General features: G+C 36.2%; 1 protein-coding gene across 8 annotated transcripts in view; it reads left to right on the top strand.

Moving 5' to 3' along the window:
* Positions 1 to 19,882, top strand: part of Hdac9 (histone deacetylase 9) — a 679,511-nt gene that overhangs the window by 275,820 nt on the left and 383,809 nt on the right. For 6 of the 8 annotated variants that reach the window (XM_013024045.1, XM_013024037.1, XM_013024040.1 and 3 more), the window contains exons 3-4: positions 14,278 to 14,519; positions 19,358 to 19,508. In XM_013024045.1, the coding sequence (XP_012879499.1) occupies positions 14,278 to 14,519; positions 19,358 to 19,508 (393 nt within the window). The remainder of the gene's footprint in view (positions 1 to 14,277; positions 14,520 to 19,357; positions 19,509 to 19,882) is intronic. The other 2 variants (XM_013024043.1, XM_013024042.1) reach the window with 1 other exon arrangement.

Here is a 19,882-nt window from a genome sequence, read left to right as displayed (position 1 = left end):
AAACAAAGGAGGAGGCTGCAATGCTTGATAAGAAATGTACGCATTATCCTGCCCATGTAATTGTAACCCCTCTGTACAGTATGTTCACAAAAAAATAAAATTAAATTAAAAAAAATAAAAAGTCAACTAAAAGCAAAAAATAAAATAAATGTCCATCTTTAAAAAGAGAATATTAATTATGGATATGAAGTTTTTCTTTGTTGTTGTTTTTACTGCACTATGTGATTTCTTTTTCTTTTGTGTTTTCCCCTCCTATGGTTTATCTCCTGCTGTCACTATATTTGATTTTAGTACTCTATTTATGTTTATCTGAATTAGGGAAGGGCAACAAAAATGGTGAGACAAAGCACAAAGCAGGGAACCAATGCAACAGCGATACTCAGAAGATACTATATTGGAAATTATCTGTACTACTTGAGGGGTTGGGGGGATGGGAGGGAAAGAGGAAGAATAATGAGGGAGAAGGTAACAAGTTCGACAAGAAATGTCCACACTACCTTACTTAGGTAACTATAACCCTTCTGTACATCACCTTGCCCAAAAAATAAACAAACCACTAAATAATAATAATAATAATAAAACATTGAATAGGGATTTTTGTAGGGTGACTATTCTGGGGACTTGAATGGTGTGTGTTTTATTCTTCCTTTATTGCTGATACCTATGACCTTGACCAAGTTCCTCTGTGCCTTGCACTTTTCCTCAACTGAAAATGAGAACTGCCATCATGTCTCTCAAACAGGCTACCATATAACAGAACCCCAGAATGTGGTAAAGATGAACATGAGTGAACATTTGCTTTGTTTAGCATTCAGAACAGCGTCTTGGCACGTGTAAGTTCATTATGAATACTGACATTATATTTCAATAATAAAACCACTCTTCAAAAAATGTATACTTTTTTCTTACCTGTTTGGAAAGACAAATTCAGAGCCAGTATAGGGAAGCCACATTTTTATTAGAGTGCTTGGGTCAGGAAAGTTCACATATATTAAAACTCATATCTAAGTGCTCTTTGACAAATGATAGTAAGTTTGTATGTGTGTTTGTTTTATTTTATTTTTTTAATTTTCAAGGAAAGGTGGACCACAGTGTGAAAACAATATAAATGTAGCTGCTAATCAGCTTGGCTTGAGGCAACATTAAAGAACACTAAAGAAGTAATGTTTTAACCTATACTAGTTTTTTCTAAATCACAAACTACAAAATATAAATTTATTATTTCCCACTCATAATTTTCAGGCTGTCACAATCCCCATTCTCATCAAATAAGAATGCATTGCTCTTTGAATGAGCAATAATGTGGTTTTCCTGAATAGAATTTAGAAAAATAAACACAGAGGTAATGTTTCTAAGAGCAGTGGTCTTTCCAACCAAATTCGCTGGTTCCTAGGCTAGCAGGGGGAAGTGAGTATATGGACCTTATTTTTCCTCCTGTTTTCCAAAATGTTGAATTCATTTTATGCATTAGTCTTAGAAGACTGTATTTGAAAGAATTCTTTAACCATTGAGAAAAAAATGGTTATGCTTCTAAAATATCATTCTGATCCTGTCCTGTGTCAGATGGCTCTAATGGACTCCTTGACTTGTTTCTGTGGCAAAGACTTCCTCAGAATGCATGAAACAATTTTTCTGGAAGAAAAACAAAATGCTTTTGTTGAAATCTTATTGCCATTGTGAAGGACTGAAAAAGTAGAGAGGAGCTGAGAATCCAACTTCCTGATCAAAGAGGAGAAGAAGGGAGGTTTCCTGAAAGGAGTTGTAGATCTGTTAACCCCACTTTCCCTGAATTCTTTAACGTATGTTGCTGTCTTAAAAATATAACTCTATTAGATTACTTTCCACTGGTTTAATATTCTTCTTGCTAGCAGGGCACAAAAACCAACTAAATTTCTTTCATGTTTTATTGTACTATTTTAATTTTGTGCTGGAGCTTGAACTCAATGCCTCACACCCTAGCCCTCACCCTCATACTTTTCGCTCAAGACGGGCACTCCATCACTTATGACTTTTTGGTGGTTAATTGGAGATCAGAGTCAAATGGATTTTCCTGCTGGGGCTGGCTTTGAGTGGTGATTATCAGATCTCAGCTTCCTGAGTTTCTGGGATTACAAATGTAAACTTCTGGTGCTTGGTTTTGGATTTTTATTTTTGAATTACAAAATAATCTTGTTAGATTCTTAGTTCCTATGGTACTAAAGGTCACATAAATTGGCTTTTCTTTCCATGGTGAAACAAGCTAAGCTCAGTAAAGCCTCTACTCAGCTCTGGTGCAGGAAAACACGAGCGAACCATGCAGAGTTTTAGATCTAAGTGTGTATTACAAATAAGCTGGCAATCCGTGTTTGTGTTATGGTTTGTTATGACTGCTTAATTCAAAAGCATATTTGCAGAGAGGGAGTTTGAATTAAGGAAATCAAAATAGTATAGGCTTTGATTAAAAAGTTAGCTTGGTTTAGCTTAAATGTTGATATTTCAAGACCTACTGGTATTTTAGTCATTTGTGGTTATTTTTGCTTCCTGTTCAGACCCCTGGGAAATAAGAGAATAGTAAATCAAAGCCCAGATTGCCTTTTTGCATTTATTTTCTTTTCATTTATGTTCCATATTAGTGCACTTTTGGAAACTAAAAGCATTTATAACTCCAACAAAATCACTATGAGGGAGAATTGTGTTTCTGGACTAACCAATTTTCATAATTTTTATAAGAAGTATCACTCTTACTGTTTGCAAATTTACTAATTCTTTTTTATCCCGTGATGATAGTTACATAGGTACTACTAATATTGGGAATAGCTTGGGAATATTTGCATCCCTTGGGCAGAATTGTTGGTAAATGAGGCAGGCTGTATTACTATTTTCTCCATTTCTTATTTTTTTATGTTAAACATTCAGATTTATTAATTTAATATTCTAAAAACCAATGCACTTTTCCAGACTAGATTTATACTGAAATAGTCGTAGGCAAAAAACATCAACACCTTCCAAAAAAAAAAGTTAACTGGTACTTTAGGTACTTATTTTAGGTAAAATATTAAAGTATTGTTGCTTAAGTAACTTGATATATTTTTTCCTTATTTATTAATTTAATTCTTCATCTTTTAAATTGGACTATACAAATTTTAGTTTACAGTTTACCCGTTTGGGTCTTATTTTGTAACAATAGCATATGAGGTAGTGGTACACAGATTAGGCATTATTGTTTGGTATTTCAGGCTGCAGCCTACTGAGCAACCAGCCTGGATAGGTGTTGTATTTATCTTTGAGCTTTCCCTATCACACTTAATTGGTTGAAAATGTCAACATATTGAGGACTTTTCTTTTTTTGATTGTCTTCAAATTCTTGTACAAGAGTGTTTCAAATTACTAGGACTATTTATATCAGACTCACCTGGTTACATCATTTTCTTTTACCCATTTATCCCATTCCCACACATCTCCTTGTTACTAATTCTATTTTCATGTATGAATGTCAATTATTATGGCTGTATTCATCCACCATTCCCCTCTTCATTCATCCACCTCCTCCCATTAAACTTCATTCACACAGTCCAAACATGTTTTAGCTTCCTGTTAATTGTTCAAAGGGCTTACCTCATGGAATCTCACTCTTATGTATACCATACTTTAGCCAGTTTGTGTATGTATGAATATAGCTCTGTATGTGTTTACATATGTGTTTATATTTTTAGATCTAACATCCACATATAAGAGAAAATATAAACCCTTTATCTTTTTTATGTTAGACATTCAGATTTATTAATTTAATATTCTAGAAAGCCTGGCTTACTTCACTCAGTTTTACTGAGTTTTAATAGATAACTTGGGCTAAGCAAAATGAAAAATGACATTATGAATGGAAAACCTGGTGATGGTTTTCAAATGGCTATTGGTTGCCAGAATAAGTCATGTTGCTAGCTTATCAATAGTGTAAGTGTGTATATATATATATATATATATAATATATATATATATATATAAACGTATATATCTGAAACTCAGGTATTCAAAAATCTTAATATTACTTTTGGATTTTAATTGGCTATGCATGTATGTGAAATATGTGAATATGTCTGAGTTTCTAATCTATCTACCTATTATCTATGTTCCTTCATTCTTTCTTGGTATGCACTCAAGCATTTCTGTGTCCTCACATTGTAGTAGCATCACAAAATGCATCCCTGCCCTCATGGAAGATAGTAGAATAATGAAGAAGATAGATAAAAAAATATTAGGAAAATAACTACAAAATTTAAAAGGAATATTCAGTAGGACTAAGTAAGATACCTTACACTGAGTTATGTTCTAGCTGGGATAGGAAAGATAAATAAGACTTGGCCTAGAAAAATAGCTGGGATTGAGGGAAATGTTTTCAAAAGGGAAAAACTCTGTGGTGGCTCAGGAGAACATGGCATGCTCAAGGAACGGAAAGCATGTGTGTGTGAGTACTGTGAAGTGTGTGTTGTTGAGACTGGAGACCAAGAAAGTGCGCAGGAACCGTGGAGGAATGAGTTGGCCTTGTGTATGACCAAAGGTGTACAGTGGGTGTTAGAGAGCGAATAGGCAGTGGTAGAGGAGAGATAGTGCTCATACCACTGCTGGTCGAGCTGTACAACTGCATCATACCTCTGGAATCAATGTGTAGGAAGAAAATAGAATTGTCACCACATAGAAAGCAAATAAAGTCTGAGACTGGAAGAAGTTGCCATGGAGATTCCCATGCAGGAAAAAAAATAGTATTTTTATGAAGTATAGTTACTAAGATGAAGGATTAAAGATTAGTTACTAGAGGAACAAAATACAAAATGCAGACAGATATCAGACATAACTCTGTCCTCAGTCAGCTTATTCTGGAAACTGCCCACAGAATATAAAGAATGAACTGTAAAGAAAATTATGGAATTGTTTTTGTTTAAATGTGTACTAGTGCAAGTAGAGGGTTGTGTACAGGTGGTAGCAGACAAGGGAAATATAAAGGTGACTTAAATGACTATTTATGGAGTTCTTATATTTAGTCACTAAAGCCTGTGAATTCTGCCTGGAAGTCCATTCTCTTTATAGCCTTACTGTTTCCTCCACTTTTGCCCTTTCACTTTATTCATCTGACAGACAGCTAGGCAAGGAGAAAGACGGGGTGACTTGCCCCTAGCCTGCGTTTCCACAATTTCCATCGTCACTATATAAATGGAATTTTTTCTTGATTTTTTCCCCCTTTAAAATGTATGATGTCAATTAGCACTCAGTAAGGAAGATAAGGGAATAGTCTCACGTGCCACTGGAGGTAAACACTTGCCTCTTCAGCCTGAAGCTGAAGGCTGTTGCTTCTTCCACACTACCTGCTTTGTGACATTGCGATGTAACTGTCACTTGTCTGTTCTTCTGGCTTGACATACTATTTGTGTCCAGTTTGATGTCCCACCAATCCAGGAGAACTTCCATCTTCCTTTGCCCTTGTCCTTTGTCCTTCTCCCTTGATTTTTACCTCTTGTCTTTATAGCAGTATCAAGATGGTCAGGCAACCATGTTTTCTTTTTTTCTTTTTCTTTGTATGTGGGAGGGGGGGTAGCATTCATCAATACTTTTATTATGATAGATCTATTAGAAAGATCTATTAGGAGATCTACTAGAAATGTTTTTCAGGCATACTTTGTATGGTAATAGAGTGTACCTGTCAGGCATTAGTAGAAGTGTTATAAAGAACATGCTCATTGATAATTAGAATTAAAAAAAAAGTCTAACAAACTATGCTTTCTTTTCGAAGTCTTTTTCTACTCTGACTGGAATACTCAGTGGCTCCTCCTCCTCCTCTTCTTCCTTCTACTCCTCCTCCTCCTACTCTTCCCCATCTCCTCCTCCTCCTTCTCTTCTTCTCTAGTTTTTTCTCACACCTCTACCCTCAAGTTACATATTAATTTATTTATTTAGACAGTCCTAGGGCTTGAACTCAACTCAGGGCCTGGGCACTGATTCTGAGCCTCTTTATGCTCAAGACTGGCACTCTGACCACTTGAGCCACAGTGCCACTTCTGGCCTTTTCTGAGTAGTTTATTGGAGATTAATTCTCATGGATTTTCCTGCCTTGGCTTGCTTTGAACTGAGATCCTCAGATCTCAGCCTTCTAATAGCTACGATTACAAGCTTGCACCACAGGTGCCTGGCTTGCATTTCGTGTGTGTGTGTGTGTGTGTGTGTGTGAGAGAGAGAGAGAGAGAGAGAGAGAGAGAGAATGAACTGGGGCTTGAACTCCAGACTAGGCATTGCTGGAGGCTACTTTATTCAAGGCCACTTGAGCCACAGTTCCACTTCAGATATTTCGTGGTTAATTGGAGGTCAGGGTCTCACAGACTTTTCCTGCCCAGACTAACTTTGAACCACAATTCTCAGATCTCAGCCTCCTGCATAGCTACATGTTTAAATTTTTATATAATACACATTGAATATAACAATGACTACATTGGTTTACCCTTCCTCCCTCCATTCATAACTCCCCCACCCCCAACTGTCAGACACGCTCCAACATATTTCCAACTTCCTGGTATTCATTTTGATAAACAATAGTACATTCGTTTTTTAGAGGAGTTATACTTTTGGATTGCTGCTCTGTCTGGTATACTCAATGGCTCTTCTTTTTAAAAAAGACATCTGCCTAACACATAATATACTATATTATTTTCAGTTATCTGTTTATCCTATGACTTGCTCTTGTCCATAGAACCCTGTTGCATTCTTTCCAGCCCTGTGGTACACTCTCTTTATTATGAGTTCTGATAAGGAAGGCCAGCATCATAGTTCTCATTTCTATTCTCATTATATTCAGCATTCATTCCAAAGTGTTTGTTGAATTAAACTGATAAGAAAGGAAGACGTTGGACAAGGAGCATGGTGTAAGTAAAAGGTGAAGACTGGGATGCAGCCATTTGAGAGGTACCAGGAGGTGAGCCTCAAGTGGTGTGAAGGAGGGGCTGTGATAGTCAGCTGATCGATTTTTGGGCAACTTGCACTTGCAAGTTTGGAGAAAAGTAGTTGAAAGACAGGCTTGTTTAAGAAAAGAAAAACAGAAAAGGACAACTTTGCACATACCGGCCACCTCTATCCTGTTGCAGACTTTGGGGAACTAGAGCCCCAAAGCTCCATTTCCTAGATTACCTTGCCGGGGAGAGAGTAGCTTTGGGAAATGGAAATACGTTGTGACTGTGGAACCTGAAGAGAAAGATGGTGGCATCCACAGGGTATGAGGAAGTGATCAGACTTTTTTGCACCATCGAACTCACAGCTCCCTGTTCCAGCCAGCGAGGTTGGATTAGTGTGCTGGCCTGACCAGGCTGTCTAGAGGAAATAAAAAGCATTGAGGACCAACGAGGACCAGGGGATGTGTCTGAAGTGGTAGGAGCAAAGGCACAAAGACACTTGGTTCAATCCACAGAGAAACAAAAACAAACGAACAAGCAAACTAAGCAACTCACAGTGAAAACTGCACTCATATTTTTATGCCAGCTGAACAGATGGCCAGTAGAATTGAGTATATGCCTACAAAAGGTTTCATGTACAGTGAATTCAAACCCAGTCCTCATTGGTCTCAGGTATCATTCTAGCAAGTTAAATGCAGTGTAGGGAGGGGACAAATTCTGTGGCATATAAGCTGGCATCAGCTTATATCTTGGTATTGGACATGGTATCATAAGGATACTTGTTGATGTATTAAAAAAATAGAACTAGTGTCTTGGCAGAGACACTTGGCAACAAAGCAGCAAAGATACAAAAAGGTTCATAAGAGCAAAAGTCTACTATTATTGATCTTTTATATTAGGGGTTTCCTGCAGATTTTATAATGTATTTAAATTATTATTTTGGTCTATACCTTGAGGAAGCCTTGATTGCACGTGCCTTGGGGCAGCTACTACACCATATTTTCCAAATCCCTAAACTAGTGATAGTAACGACCTAGTTCATCAGACAACATTAAAGCAGAAAATAACACTGTCAGCCTCTCTCAGTGAGTAAAATCAGCAGTTTCCAACTCTCACAGGTTTCTGTACACCAAAGGAAAATTGGAAAAAGCAGAAATGATGATCAGAGAAAAATTTGTTTCCAGAAGTCTTAGTTCTTATATCCTCTTATTCATAAACAGGTAATTCTGTATCTAATTGGTTCTGGCTATCTTGAGTGGTAACCTCTGTAATTACAATTACTAACTGAGATCGTTAAACATGGTTCCAATGTTCAGAGTCATGTTAAGTAGAAAAGTTAACCAAATAAATGACCCACAAAAATTGGTAGTAAGAACATGTCTTTGCCAATGTGTGTGTGTGTGTGTGTGTGTGTGTGTGTGTGTGTGCGTGCGTGTGTGCGTGCGTGCGCGGGTGCAGGAGGTGTAGGTATGTGAATACTGTTATTTTTGAACTTCAGTACTTTGAGAACAACATGAACTCTACTCTCTCTTAAACTGTCGTGATGATTTTATATGGACATAATTGTGTTCTTAAACTGCTTGTTTTGTTGTTGTTGTTGTTGTTGTTTCCATTGCTGAGTTTATAAGTTGTTCACTTGATGGTTTCTTGTTCATGAGCCAGTGGATAAAGCAATGACACTCCTGGTTGTGAATGCTTAAACCTCTCTGCATACCTGTTCCAGGAACAGAAACAACAAGAGAGAGGAATTACGCTGCTAGATTTATCCTCAGTGCTTTGAATTAATTCTTCACTGCCGTGATACTGAAAAATCTAAACAAAACATTCTCATAGAAATTTAATTAAATTAAACAAGGTTGTGTAAACAAATATAATTGCTAAAACCTGTATGAGCTGCAATTTTGTTTCAAGTTTTGAAATAGGTTTTTAATTTACAAGTTAATATTTATTTATTTTCCTTAAAAATCGCATCCATTGTTAAACATTAAAGAATTGCTGGGCCAATAAGAAAGACATTGAAGAAACCACAGCATTTTACAAAATGATCATTAAGATTAGTTAATGGACAAAAGTAAGAGTTTTAGATGGGCACTAGTTATGTATTAATTAGAAAAATGTAAAATAATATGACATACATTTTGCATGCATTTCAGAAAAGATTAAATGCAAGTAATTGAGTTATGTCACCACTATTTCTCAAGTGTGCCATGAGGTGTTGAAATCTATTTAAAAACAAAACAAAACATGAATCCTCCGTAACTAAGGCTAATCCTAATAATTGTCATCAACTTCCTTCTAAGTTATGTCACTGGCCAGCTGTTCAGAGTAATTTGTGAGGGATTTCACATGTTGCTCAACAAATAATGTTATGAACAGAGATAATACCACTTATCCACTGTTAAAACTGCTGGCTAATTTGTCCCTGTAATGCAGTATGTCCTGCAGCTCTTGACAATGCCCTTGCCTTTCCCATTCTGTGATCTGAAAGTTACTATGATTGTAACTTGCTGAAATCTCACCCTAGTATTGGGTTATTGCTTCAAGGGAGCATCACTACCCTATCACCCAAGATGTAAGACAAACCCAACTGCCTGGGAATATGATAAGCCTTTGTCACCCCCAATGCAGTTAGTACTGAAAATAGAAAGAATGGCTGTGATACAGTTATGATTAGGCAGAGATGAGCTATTGTCCAAATGACAGAAACGAATGCAGGAGGCCAAAGATGACCTACCCAGAACCACGAGTTTCTTGATTGCCATTTCTCTTAGAGTTTGATGAAATATTCATGCCTTTGTGCTCTCCTTTCTGCGAGCACTATTGATTTCTTGTATAAATGCTGCTGCTATATTTAGTCTAGACAAATGGAATGTGGATTGCTGCTGAATAAATTGGATGAAAGACTGGGATCTTGCCTGCCGTGTTCTCTCAGTCTTGGGCAATTATTTATAATCAAGAGCAGTTTTTGTAAGTTGAGGGCGATTTTTCACAATTTAGTGATTAGTCTCCGAACAAAGACAAGCAGTTAGGCACAATCATTTCTGTTGGGATAGCAGGTTAAGAAGTCAAATTACCCTTTGAGATTTACAATAACCATTTCAGAGACTTTGGAGATAGCTTTCCTTATCTTTTTTTCTTTTTGAAAAAAATAAGCATTTGATGTTTGTAGATAATCAACAATAGGAATTCTAATAAGCCAAGATCTCAGGGTCTCTTGAATTTTTACATTTTGTCTTTATTGTGTTAATTTCTGAGCTTTGTTATTGGGATTCCCATGTTTAAAAGTGAAGGCTACAGTTTGACTTTATAGAATGATGAAATATATCATTAACAGCCATTTGGTTTGGTACTGTGCCAACCCTTTAAGTTAATGCTCAAAATCTCATATTACTTGAGAGGCTTTACTGAAAGTTCTATGTTACCATTACAGCCAGGAGATCTTATAAGCTGTCATCTTTAGTAGCTTTCGAACTAGTCACAACTAATTTATTTTCTTTCTCAAATATGTCTTAGAAGGCATGGTTTATCACACTATAGTGTATTAATAATCAATTTTGTTTCAGATAACTTCTGACTAATAGTGTTTCAGATAACTTCTGACTAATATATTAAAAAATCTGTGTATCGTGGGTGCCAGTGTCTATAATCCCAGCTCTTCAGGAGGTTGAGACCTGGAGGATCGCAGTTCAAAAACAGCCCAGGCAGTAAAGATGGTGAGACACTTATGTCCAGTTAACTAGCAAAATGCCAGACTATAGGCATGGCCCAAGTGGGTAGAGCACCAGCTCTAAGAGAAAAAGCTGAGCAGCAGGAGCATGAGAGTCTGAGTTAAAACCTGGAACAAAAAAAAAAAAATGAAGGGGAGAAGTTGGATTGGTAGGATGTTGAGAGTTGCACTTATCCATGGAATGGTTACTTTTGAACAACCACTTAATGATAATAAAATATAATTTAGAAAAGAAAAGACGATAATAAAGTTAGCCATCAGTGTAAGGTACACCATATAGTTCAAATGTCATGTGAGGGCATTTAGTGCTTCAGTATGTGAAACTTTTTCATTTGTAGACAGAGCTTCTGTCAGGCCTTTTAAACTTGTTGTATCATGGTTCCCTAATCCTGAATCTTTGTATCTAAGATACTAATACGGATGTGGTTAGAATGTCAAGTTACAATTTTGAAAAATGCAGTTAAATACAAAAGAAAGGATCATTCATATTTACCTCCAAATTATAATGATCCTCTGTTATCTGAGCCATCAGACATTGTGAGGAGAATTGGCCAGCTATTGTGACTGAAATCCTGTGTATATATGCTCAGAATTCCAAGATTGACATTTTGTCTTTGAGTGTGTGTGTGTGTGTGTGTGAACTCAGGGCCTGAATGCTGTCCTTGAGCTTTTGTGGTCAGGGCTAATGATCTACCACTTGAGATACAGCTGTACTTTGGGCTTTTTGATGGTTAGTTATAGATAAGAGTCTCAAGGACTTTTCTGCCTGACTGATTTCAAACAGTGGTCCTCAGATCGGGGCTGCCTGAGTAACTAGATTACAGGTATGAGCCACCAATGTTGCCTGGCCCATCTTCCACTTTTTATTTTTATTTTATTATTATTATTATTATTATTATTATTTTGTCAGTCGTGGGGTCTGAACTCTGGGCCTGGGCACTGCCCCTTAGTTCTTTTAGCTCAAGGCTAGCACTCTACAACTTGAGCCACAGTGCCACTTCTGGCTTTTTTCTGCTTATGTGGTGCTGAGGAATCGAACCTAGGACCTCATGCATGCAAAGCAAACACTCTACCTCTGAGCCACCTTTCCAGCCCTCTCTTTCACTTTTTAAATGACCAACCTATGGTCTAGAATAAGGGAGGCCTGGGACTTGAAAGGTCAACGAATTTTACAATGTTAATTATATTAACATTGTTTAAATGGTTGTCATAATATAAATGCCACTTTCTGTGTCTTTTTCACTTTTATTATAATAGTAATTTTAATATTTTCAAAAACCTTATTTTTAGTGGTTACATATATTTCTACCAAATGGATGTAACATATTTTGTTTAGACATTTTCTTGTAGTAATTTCAATTATAAAAAATAATGCTCCAGAAAACAGTGTAATATTAAACTTTTAAAAAATATCCATTAGAATTACTTGTATAAGATTTAGTTCTAGATATGGCAAACTTGTATCAAATAATAGTAGGAACATCTGGCACTTCTTGATACATATTACAATATTAATTCTGTTACTTTATATCAATGGTCAGTGCTTCTTGCAATACAAAATTTTACATATTACATTCTTATGCTGTACAGTGGGGCATTGTGTACATAGTCACATGTCTAATTCCTATACATAATACTTAATAAATGCATGTCAGTTTATATTTATAATTTGCAGTTATTTACTAGTGAAGATAAATTCAGCTGCTGAGGTATATGCTTTTAATAATGTTTTACAGTTTTATTTTCTAATATTTTATAGAAATCACATACCATTTTATTTTCATGTTTGCTCTTTAATATTTTTTGCATTGTTTACTACTCAGTATTGATGGTTTACTGTAATATCTATGAGATTTCCATTTTACATAATAAAAAAATCCACAGCAAAGTTTCCATATATGCAGTGAGCACTTTGAATAGGTGATCCTTTATTGCCGTTATTATAATGATCCCCAATTTACTGAGGCCCAGTACAGTTACGAACTTCCTGGGTTTGCACAGGTAGGAGAACAGACATGTAGATGTAAAAGCAGAGGTTGAAAGCTAGCAGCCTACGTATTACAGCTGAGTAACAGACTATTTGTTTTCTTCCCAGAACATGTAAATCTTTTGTATAATTTTTCAATTAAAATTTGGTTATTTCTGATTATATTACATGTTTTGTTCACTCATAAATGGTTAGATCTGAGTATGGACTTTCTCCTTTGGATTGATATCTTACCCATCCACTTTTTCTTCCAAAAATCTCTTATTTTATTAATATCAATTATTTTGCTTAATTGCAAAACTTTCTTGATTCCTTGAAGTGATAATCATACTGAAAATAGTTCACTACAAGTTTGGTATAGGCACTGACCAATCAGAATGCATGCCAGCCATAAAAGTCTGGAACATCTAAATATCTAGCCAGTTTGTAAACTTTCTTGAATAAACCATTCTTTTAGGAGCATTTGTGTTCAGCATTTTAAACACATTGCCTAATTTAATTTTGAGTAATTTAAATATTATCTTCTGTAATTATCCTAAGATCTTCTTCTTATGTTCTGATTAAATACATTTTAAGTTCCCCATACATTTTTCTGTCTAGTTTCTTTTATGAATGAAGTTACTGAGATACACATAATCACTCTTTAAACACCAGCCCTTACAAACTCAGATACTTTCACTCAGTATTTAGATCTGGTTCCTTTGCTATTGTTGATTCCATTTCCCACATTGTAGTCTTCCTCTGCTAAGTCTCATAGTACTAAGAATACATTTCAATTCAAGCTTAAGTTTTTAAGGTAGAATGATCTGATGCTGATTACAAAACGAATGTTCATAAGTGCACACATTGAATGGTTGCAGAAGTTCTCTCTTATATAACATCTTTTCCTTATCATTACACTTCTTGGTACTAAGTTGATTTAATTTGGGTAAGTTCTTCAGTAGAGTAGGGTGTGTGTGTGTGTGTGTGTGTGTGTGTGTGTGTGTGCGCGCGCACGCGCGCGCGCGTGTGCGTGCGCACACATGCGTTTCTACTGGGGCTTGAACTCAGGGTGTGGGTACTGTTCCTGAGCCTTTGTGTTCAATACTAGCATTCTACCACTTGACATACAACCCTACGTTCAGCTTTTTTGGGTGATTAATTGGAGGTAACAGTCTCATGGACCTTCCTTCTCAGGCTAGCTTTGAACTGCGATCCTCAAATCTCAGCCTCCTGATTTGCTAGGATTATAGGCATGAGCCACTGGCACCCACCTCAAAGCAGAAGTGTTCTTTCATTTATTTTTTTCTAGTCCTACAGCTTGAGCTTAGGGCCTGGACCCTTCCTCTGAGCATGATCATGGCTAGCATGTTGCTACTTGAGCCATAGCTCCCCTTCTAAGAATATGTTTTGTATTTGGCTTTCATACTAGTAAATAATTGAATCTATCTCTTTGAAAAAGCAATGTACATAATTCTTGGTAGAATACGAATTGTTGAATAAAACTTTGCAGGTGGTCTCTCACAGAAAACTTTTTATCATTATAAAAATGTCACACTCACCGACTTGAATTTTACTGTACAGTGTATAGTATACATATGTATTTACCCCCTTAGTCAGTATACTGAGTTTCACATCTTTATTCTCCTTTCTCTTGCTTCTTTCCTGCTGCCCAGTGGATGTGAAGTCAGAGGTCCCTGTGGGCCTGGAGCCCATCTCACCTTTAGACCTAAGGACGGACCTCAGGATGATGATGCCAGTGGTGGACCCTGTTGTCCGGGAGAAACAACTGCAGCAGGAATTACTTCTTATTCAGCAACAGCAGCAAATCCAGAAGCAGCTTCTGATCGCAGAGTTCCAGAAACAGCATGAGAACTTGACACGACAGCATCAGGCTCAGCTTCAGGAGCACATAAAGGTAGCAAATGTGTCTGCTTCTGACCTTTTCAGTGAGGGTGTCTGCACCGTGACATGAGCATAACAAGTAAGAGTGTCTGCACCATGACATGAGCGTAAGAAGCCCCCACAGGCGCACTGAAGGGGAAGCTGCACTGTGATTATCACATGGAGCAGTAACTTGAAGGAAATGGTGTTTGTCCTGGTGGAACCCTTGGAAGAGAATCTAATAACCTGCTGGGCTTTTTCAGAGGCTTCTCCTGCCTTCCTGTCCTTTAGCTTGCGTTGAGTGGCCCTAGGGAACAGGAGCTTCTTAATCTTGTTTGAGTGTCTACCATATGTTCTTTCTTCCCATATACTCACCACCAACAGGAGCCACGAGTCTATAAAATTCCACTTCATGTTTCTAAAGAATCCGCATGTACTATTTATCAGAAAGGATATATTTGATTCTTTATGTAAACAGAGAGCTCACTGGTTTTATATTCAATCTTTGGTCAGCAAATAAATGTTCTGAGTATGCGCTCATCTTTCGTATAAGAAGGATTTCATAGAATACAGTTTCAAAAATCACAGCATAATAAAAGTTCAGTGGGATTTATATGGAGAACCGTGAAAATATTTCAATTTTTATAGACTGTAGATAACAATTTGTTGAAAGAATTTTTAAAGTAGTTGACATTTGAGAATCAAGTTGTTTAAATTATTCCTGGAGAAATGTATATATATCTGAATTTTTTATGATGCAGCTTTATTATTTTTGATTATTTTAGATATGCTTATAGATTTATTTCTTTTTTGTGTCTTCATAAAGACATTACTATTTTGGCTTTGTCTACATTTATTGTCAATGAATTAACAAAGACATTAAAAATGAGGGTGGTTTAGTTTGATTTTAAAGAGATACTAAATTCAGTGTGTTATAACAGCATTATAAAAGCATAAGCATAGTTAGAGGTAGGGACTCAAGCTGGTATAGCAAATATGAGACCCTGAGTTCAAATCCAAGCACTGCAAATAAAAGCATGAAATATTTATAATAAAAATTATTTATATATCCAACTGTTTCAGAGCATGTAAATATATATTAATATAATAAATTATGATTATATTACATTTTGTTTTATTAAACTCTATTCTTCTAGGCACTTAATATATCACTTGCATATCAAGTACAAGCACCCGAATGTGTTACTAATATGGAAAACAGATCTTTGTTAATATTATATAGTTTTATTATATTAATGTTACAATGTCTGATAAGGTAAAAATATATTCCTTTTGTTCCTTATTTTATAAGATATTTTCTTAAGCTGGAAGGTCTGTATTATTTTATTTTGCCTAACAAAGCATCTTTATCACTTAATAAACTTAACTAAAATAACTTATACATAGTATTGATACCTCAAAAACAGTCCTGAGAGGTGGCTTATGATAATAATCTTAGCTACTTGGGAGGCAGATATTGGGACAATCATAGTTTGAAACCAGCCAGGACAAAAGAAAATAAAAGTTAGTGAGACCCTCATCTCAGTGAAAAGGCAGGGCATAGTAGTGAGCATCTGTTGTTCTGACTCAGCAGGATACATAACAGAGGATACTCACAGTCCAGGGTAGGCCAGGCAAGAAAAGCCACACCTTATCTGAAAAATAATTAAAGCAAAAGAGCTGGAGTTTGGCTCAAGTGGTAAAGTGCCTGCCTGGCAAGCACAAGGCCCTGATTTCAAATCCCTACCACCCGTCATCCCCCCTACCCCCTGCGCCCCCACCACACACACGAAGAAAAATTAAAAATAAATCTGTGTGCATACTCAATCCTACAAACCTTGCTACTTGGGAAGTAAGAGAATAGTTGGGCAAGGTTCAAGGCCAGCGTGGGCAAAAAGTTCACCATACCTCATCTCAGTTAACAACTGATAGTTTTGGCCCAGGTCTGTCATTTTAGCTGTGAGGGATGTGGCAGGATTATCTTCCAGTCCAGCCTGTGCAAAAATGTTTATGGGACCCTATCACAATAGAAAAAGGCAGGTATGATAGAATGAGTGTCTGCCAAGCATCTGTAAAGGCCTGGGTTCAAACCCTAGTACTACCAAAAAACTAAAATAAAGTGAAAACAAGACTGAGGATCTTGTGAAATCAGTAGCTCATGACTACATTTTGAAACGTGAGAAATCTTTCTTTAGTGCATTTATATTGGAATGAATGCTGAACATGATTTCAAATTGACCTTTAAAACAATAATCGGAGCATTGATGTCTAGATGTCTTCCCAGGCATGTTAGGTTGGCATTGATGCTCCAGAGAATTTGTCTTCTTCACTGTAGTTTAAGAACTGCCCCCAAGTGAGTCACGTTTTCCTGACTAGTGGGCAAGGCTGATGAGCTATTAGTACTATTAGTTAATCATTTTTAAGTGTTTTATCATTTATACTTAGTGTCTTCTGTGACTGTAAGATTAAGATATTTATTAGTTGATTATACTCAAAAGCCAATAACAGAGGTAGATTTCTCAGTTTTTTTGGTTGCCACAAACACAGTGAGTCGATTTATTGACATCTGGAAAATGTTGGAAAAGAAGCTCTTAAGAGAATAAGGATTATGAGATAGCTAAGAGGAAAATTTAGCTTCTAAAGTGATTTTCCAAAGTAATAAGTTCTTTTCTCAGAAACTGAAGACATATTTAAGACTTCCTTTTTAAAATTTGGAAGTTTTTTTTTAGCTTTTTATTTTATTTTGTTTTGACACATTCTTATGGGTGAGGCTAAAAGCTGATGCTTTTAACATTCAGATAGATTTTATGTGTTCGATTTTATGTGTATGAGGAAGGTAGGATGAGTGATTTTTGAGTCTTGGGCATCTGTAATAATCACCATCTGGTGCATTGGATACTATTATCCCATTTTCCACCTCGTACACTAAGGTAGAGAGAAATCATGTAGGTTTCCATTCCATACTAAGCTACACAGCTGGTGTGCACTGCTCCAAGATTTGGAGTCTTGCCTTGTTTGCCCTCATGTCCCTAAATCATTCTGTCAAGTTCAAGGGCCAGAACATCTGGAAACAGAGGGTAAAGTTTTATTTCTGTTTTATTTAAACTTCTTGCTGCCAATCTTTGCAGTTAATAGTTATGGCAATTAAAAACTATGCTTTTTATATCATTATAAAGTTCAATTATAATAAGATTTGGATAAAGCACTGGGTCAATTTGACCAATATCTGCATAGAATTATCCTTAAAACAGGGTACAGTTAGAGTTATTGATTTCATTTTTCTTGGTTCTAGGGATTGAACCCCTAGACAAGCACTCAAATGCTAGACAAGCACTCAATAGCTTGATGCAAGCTCTCAGCATTTTGTTTGTTTATTGAGATAGTGTCTCCCTAGCTTTGCATAAACTGGTGTCTAACTTGTCATCTTCCTGTCTATATCTCTTAAGTAGCTGAGATTATTAGCTTCTACTATCTTCAGCCTCAGGGTTATAATTCTCTTGTGTGTGTGTCCAGTTGTTTTCAACTTTAGTTTTTTTATGGTCAAGGTGATGTACAGAGGGGTTACAGTTACATAAATAAGGTAATAAGTACATTCTCAGGCAACGATAGAATATCTAAAAGAGTATCATTTGTGTGTTTGGTGTAGCGAAGTCAAAACTTCAATATTTTCTATTAAGAGCCACCTTTTAACATAAAGAATAATCAGAAATTCTCCTGAAGATATTCTTCGGTATTGGTGAAGCTATGATGATGGACCAACAAAGCTTTTGCTGTTCCAGAGGGGGCCTGAAATCAATGTATAGCTTTTGATTTGTGTTCTTTTACTTTCTGGGATATGTCAGAGTTTTAGGGACCACTATAATAAAAAATATACTCTTGATAGCATGAAATGTTACAGATTTACATGTTCAAACCTAAAAATTAATTTTCTATCCTTATGAATGTGATATGTGAAAGAGGTTTTTTTTTGTTTTTTGTTTTTTGTTTTTAATCTTATATATGATATGCCAAGGTTCTGAGTGGCGGTTAAGTAACATCCAGATCTCACATCTACACTCAATAGAAATCTTAAATCATTCGTAATCCCTTTGTGGGCACACTTAGTAGTCTTCATAGATGGATATTTCTCAGTCTGAAAAAAAGAATGATGTTTTTCATTATTTGATGATGAATTCAGGGGATTCAGAAAGACAAACAGCAGCATATTAAAGTATAGTTTTATTGAAATGATTTCATTTAGATCAGTGTCTTGAATCTAAATTTTTATGTGCTAAATGAAAGATTAAAGACTTCTGCTATTTTGAAAAAGAACCTATTATAGATATGCAGAGTGCCTTACTTAGTCTGTTGAGAACTTTCTCTGTAAGGTTCTGAAATTGTTCATCTTCATTCTATTTCAAGTAGACTTCCCCCAAATGTCACCCATATCTCACCATCCTATTCACTGTGATTATTTTTACACCATTTCTCAGACTAAGAACTAAAGATTTCAATTGTTTATTTATAATGCAGAGGACTTTGTAAATAGACCTGTGGTGGCTTTTGCCTGCACATAGATTTCATATACACGAAAGAAGGTTAGTAGGAGAATAAATATTTAACCGACAGACACCAGTGGGACTTTGGTAATTATTTTTTACGGAGTGGCAAAGGTAATGGAGTTACCTAAAAACTTGCTCGTGGATGATTTAAGACCATCATGTCATTAGTGGCTTGTTTTCAGTTTTAAATAGTTCTTTAAAAATGAGTTGATAAAAATATATGCTGAGTAAAAATTCCAAAAGCTAATAAGACTTTAAAATTTGGGGTAGTCAGAAATGACTATGAAGCGTAAAGAAATTGCACACTCTCATGTCTTTCTCTTCTCGCAAGTTGCAACAGGAACTTCTAGCCATAAAACAGCAGCAAGAACTCCTAGAAAAGGAGCAGAAACTGGAGCAGCAGAGGCAAGAACAGGAAGTAGAGAGGCATCGCAGAGAACAGCAGCTTCCTCCTCTCAGAGGCAAAGATAGAGGACGAGAAAGTAAGAGGAACCAGGGTAAAAGATGGACTCTCTCCCCTCATCTCTAGTTGATCGTCATAGAAAGAAGACTTAGCATGGAATGAAACTTGTCAAAACTGTCTGTGTTTAGTTCAAGTAATAAATTTTGGACTCAAATGTACAGCTCTAACATTCTCCTACTGGCTCTTTATTCGGTCTGCAGCACATCACAAGAAGTAAACACATGTTGGCACAGCTGTGAATTTTTATTTTTGGACCTTAAAAATAATGTCATGCTAAAGTAATCCCACGTAAGATATCTTGTTTAATAATGAAGTTATGCCCACATCTCCATACTATGCCTAGCTTCTGCCAGTCCAAGTAATTGCTCTGTAAGTCACACCTGGCCTGCGTTT

Source organism: Dipodomys ordii, unplaced genomic scaffold (assembly GCF_000151885.1).
Source record: "Dipodomys ordii isolate 6190 unplaced genomic scaffold, Dord_2.0 Scaffold72, whole genome shotgun sequence".
In the NCBI taxonomy this organism is placed as follows: Eukaryota; Metazoa; Chordata; class Mammalia; order Rodentia; family Heteromyidae; genus Dipodomys; species Dipodomys ordii.
The sequence above is the reverse complement of the archived record's forward strand: the minus strand, read 5'-3'. Positions and strand labels throughout refer to the sequence as shown.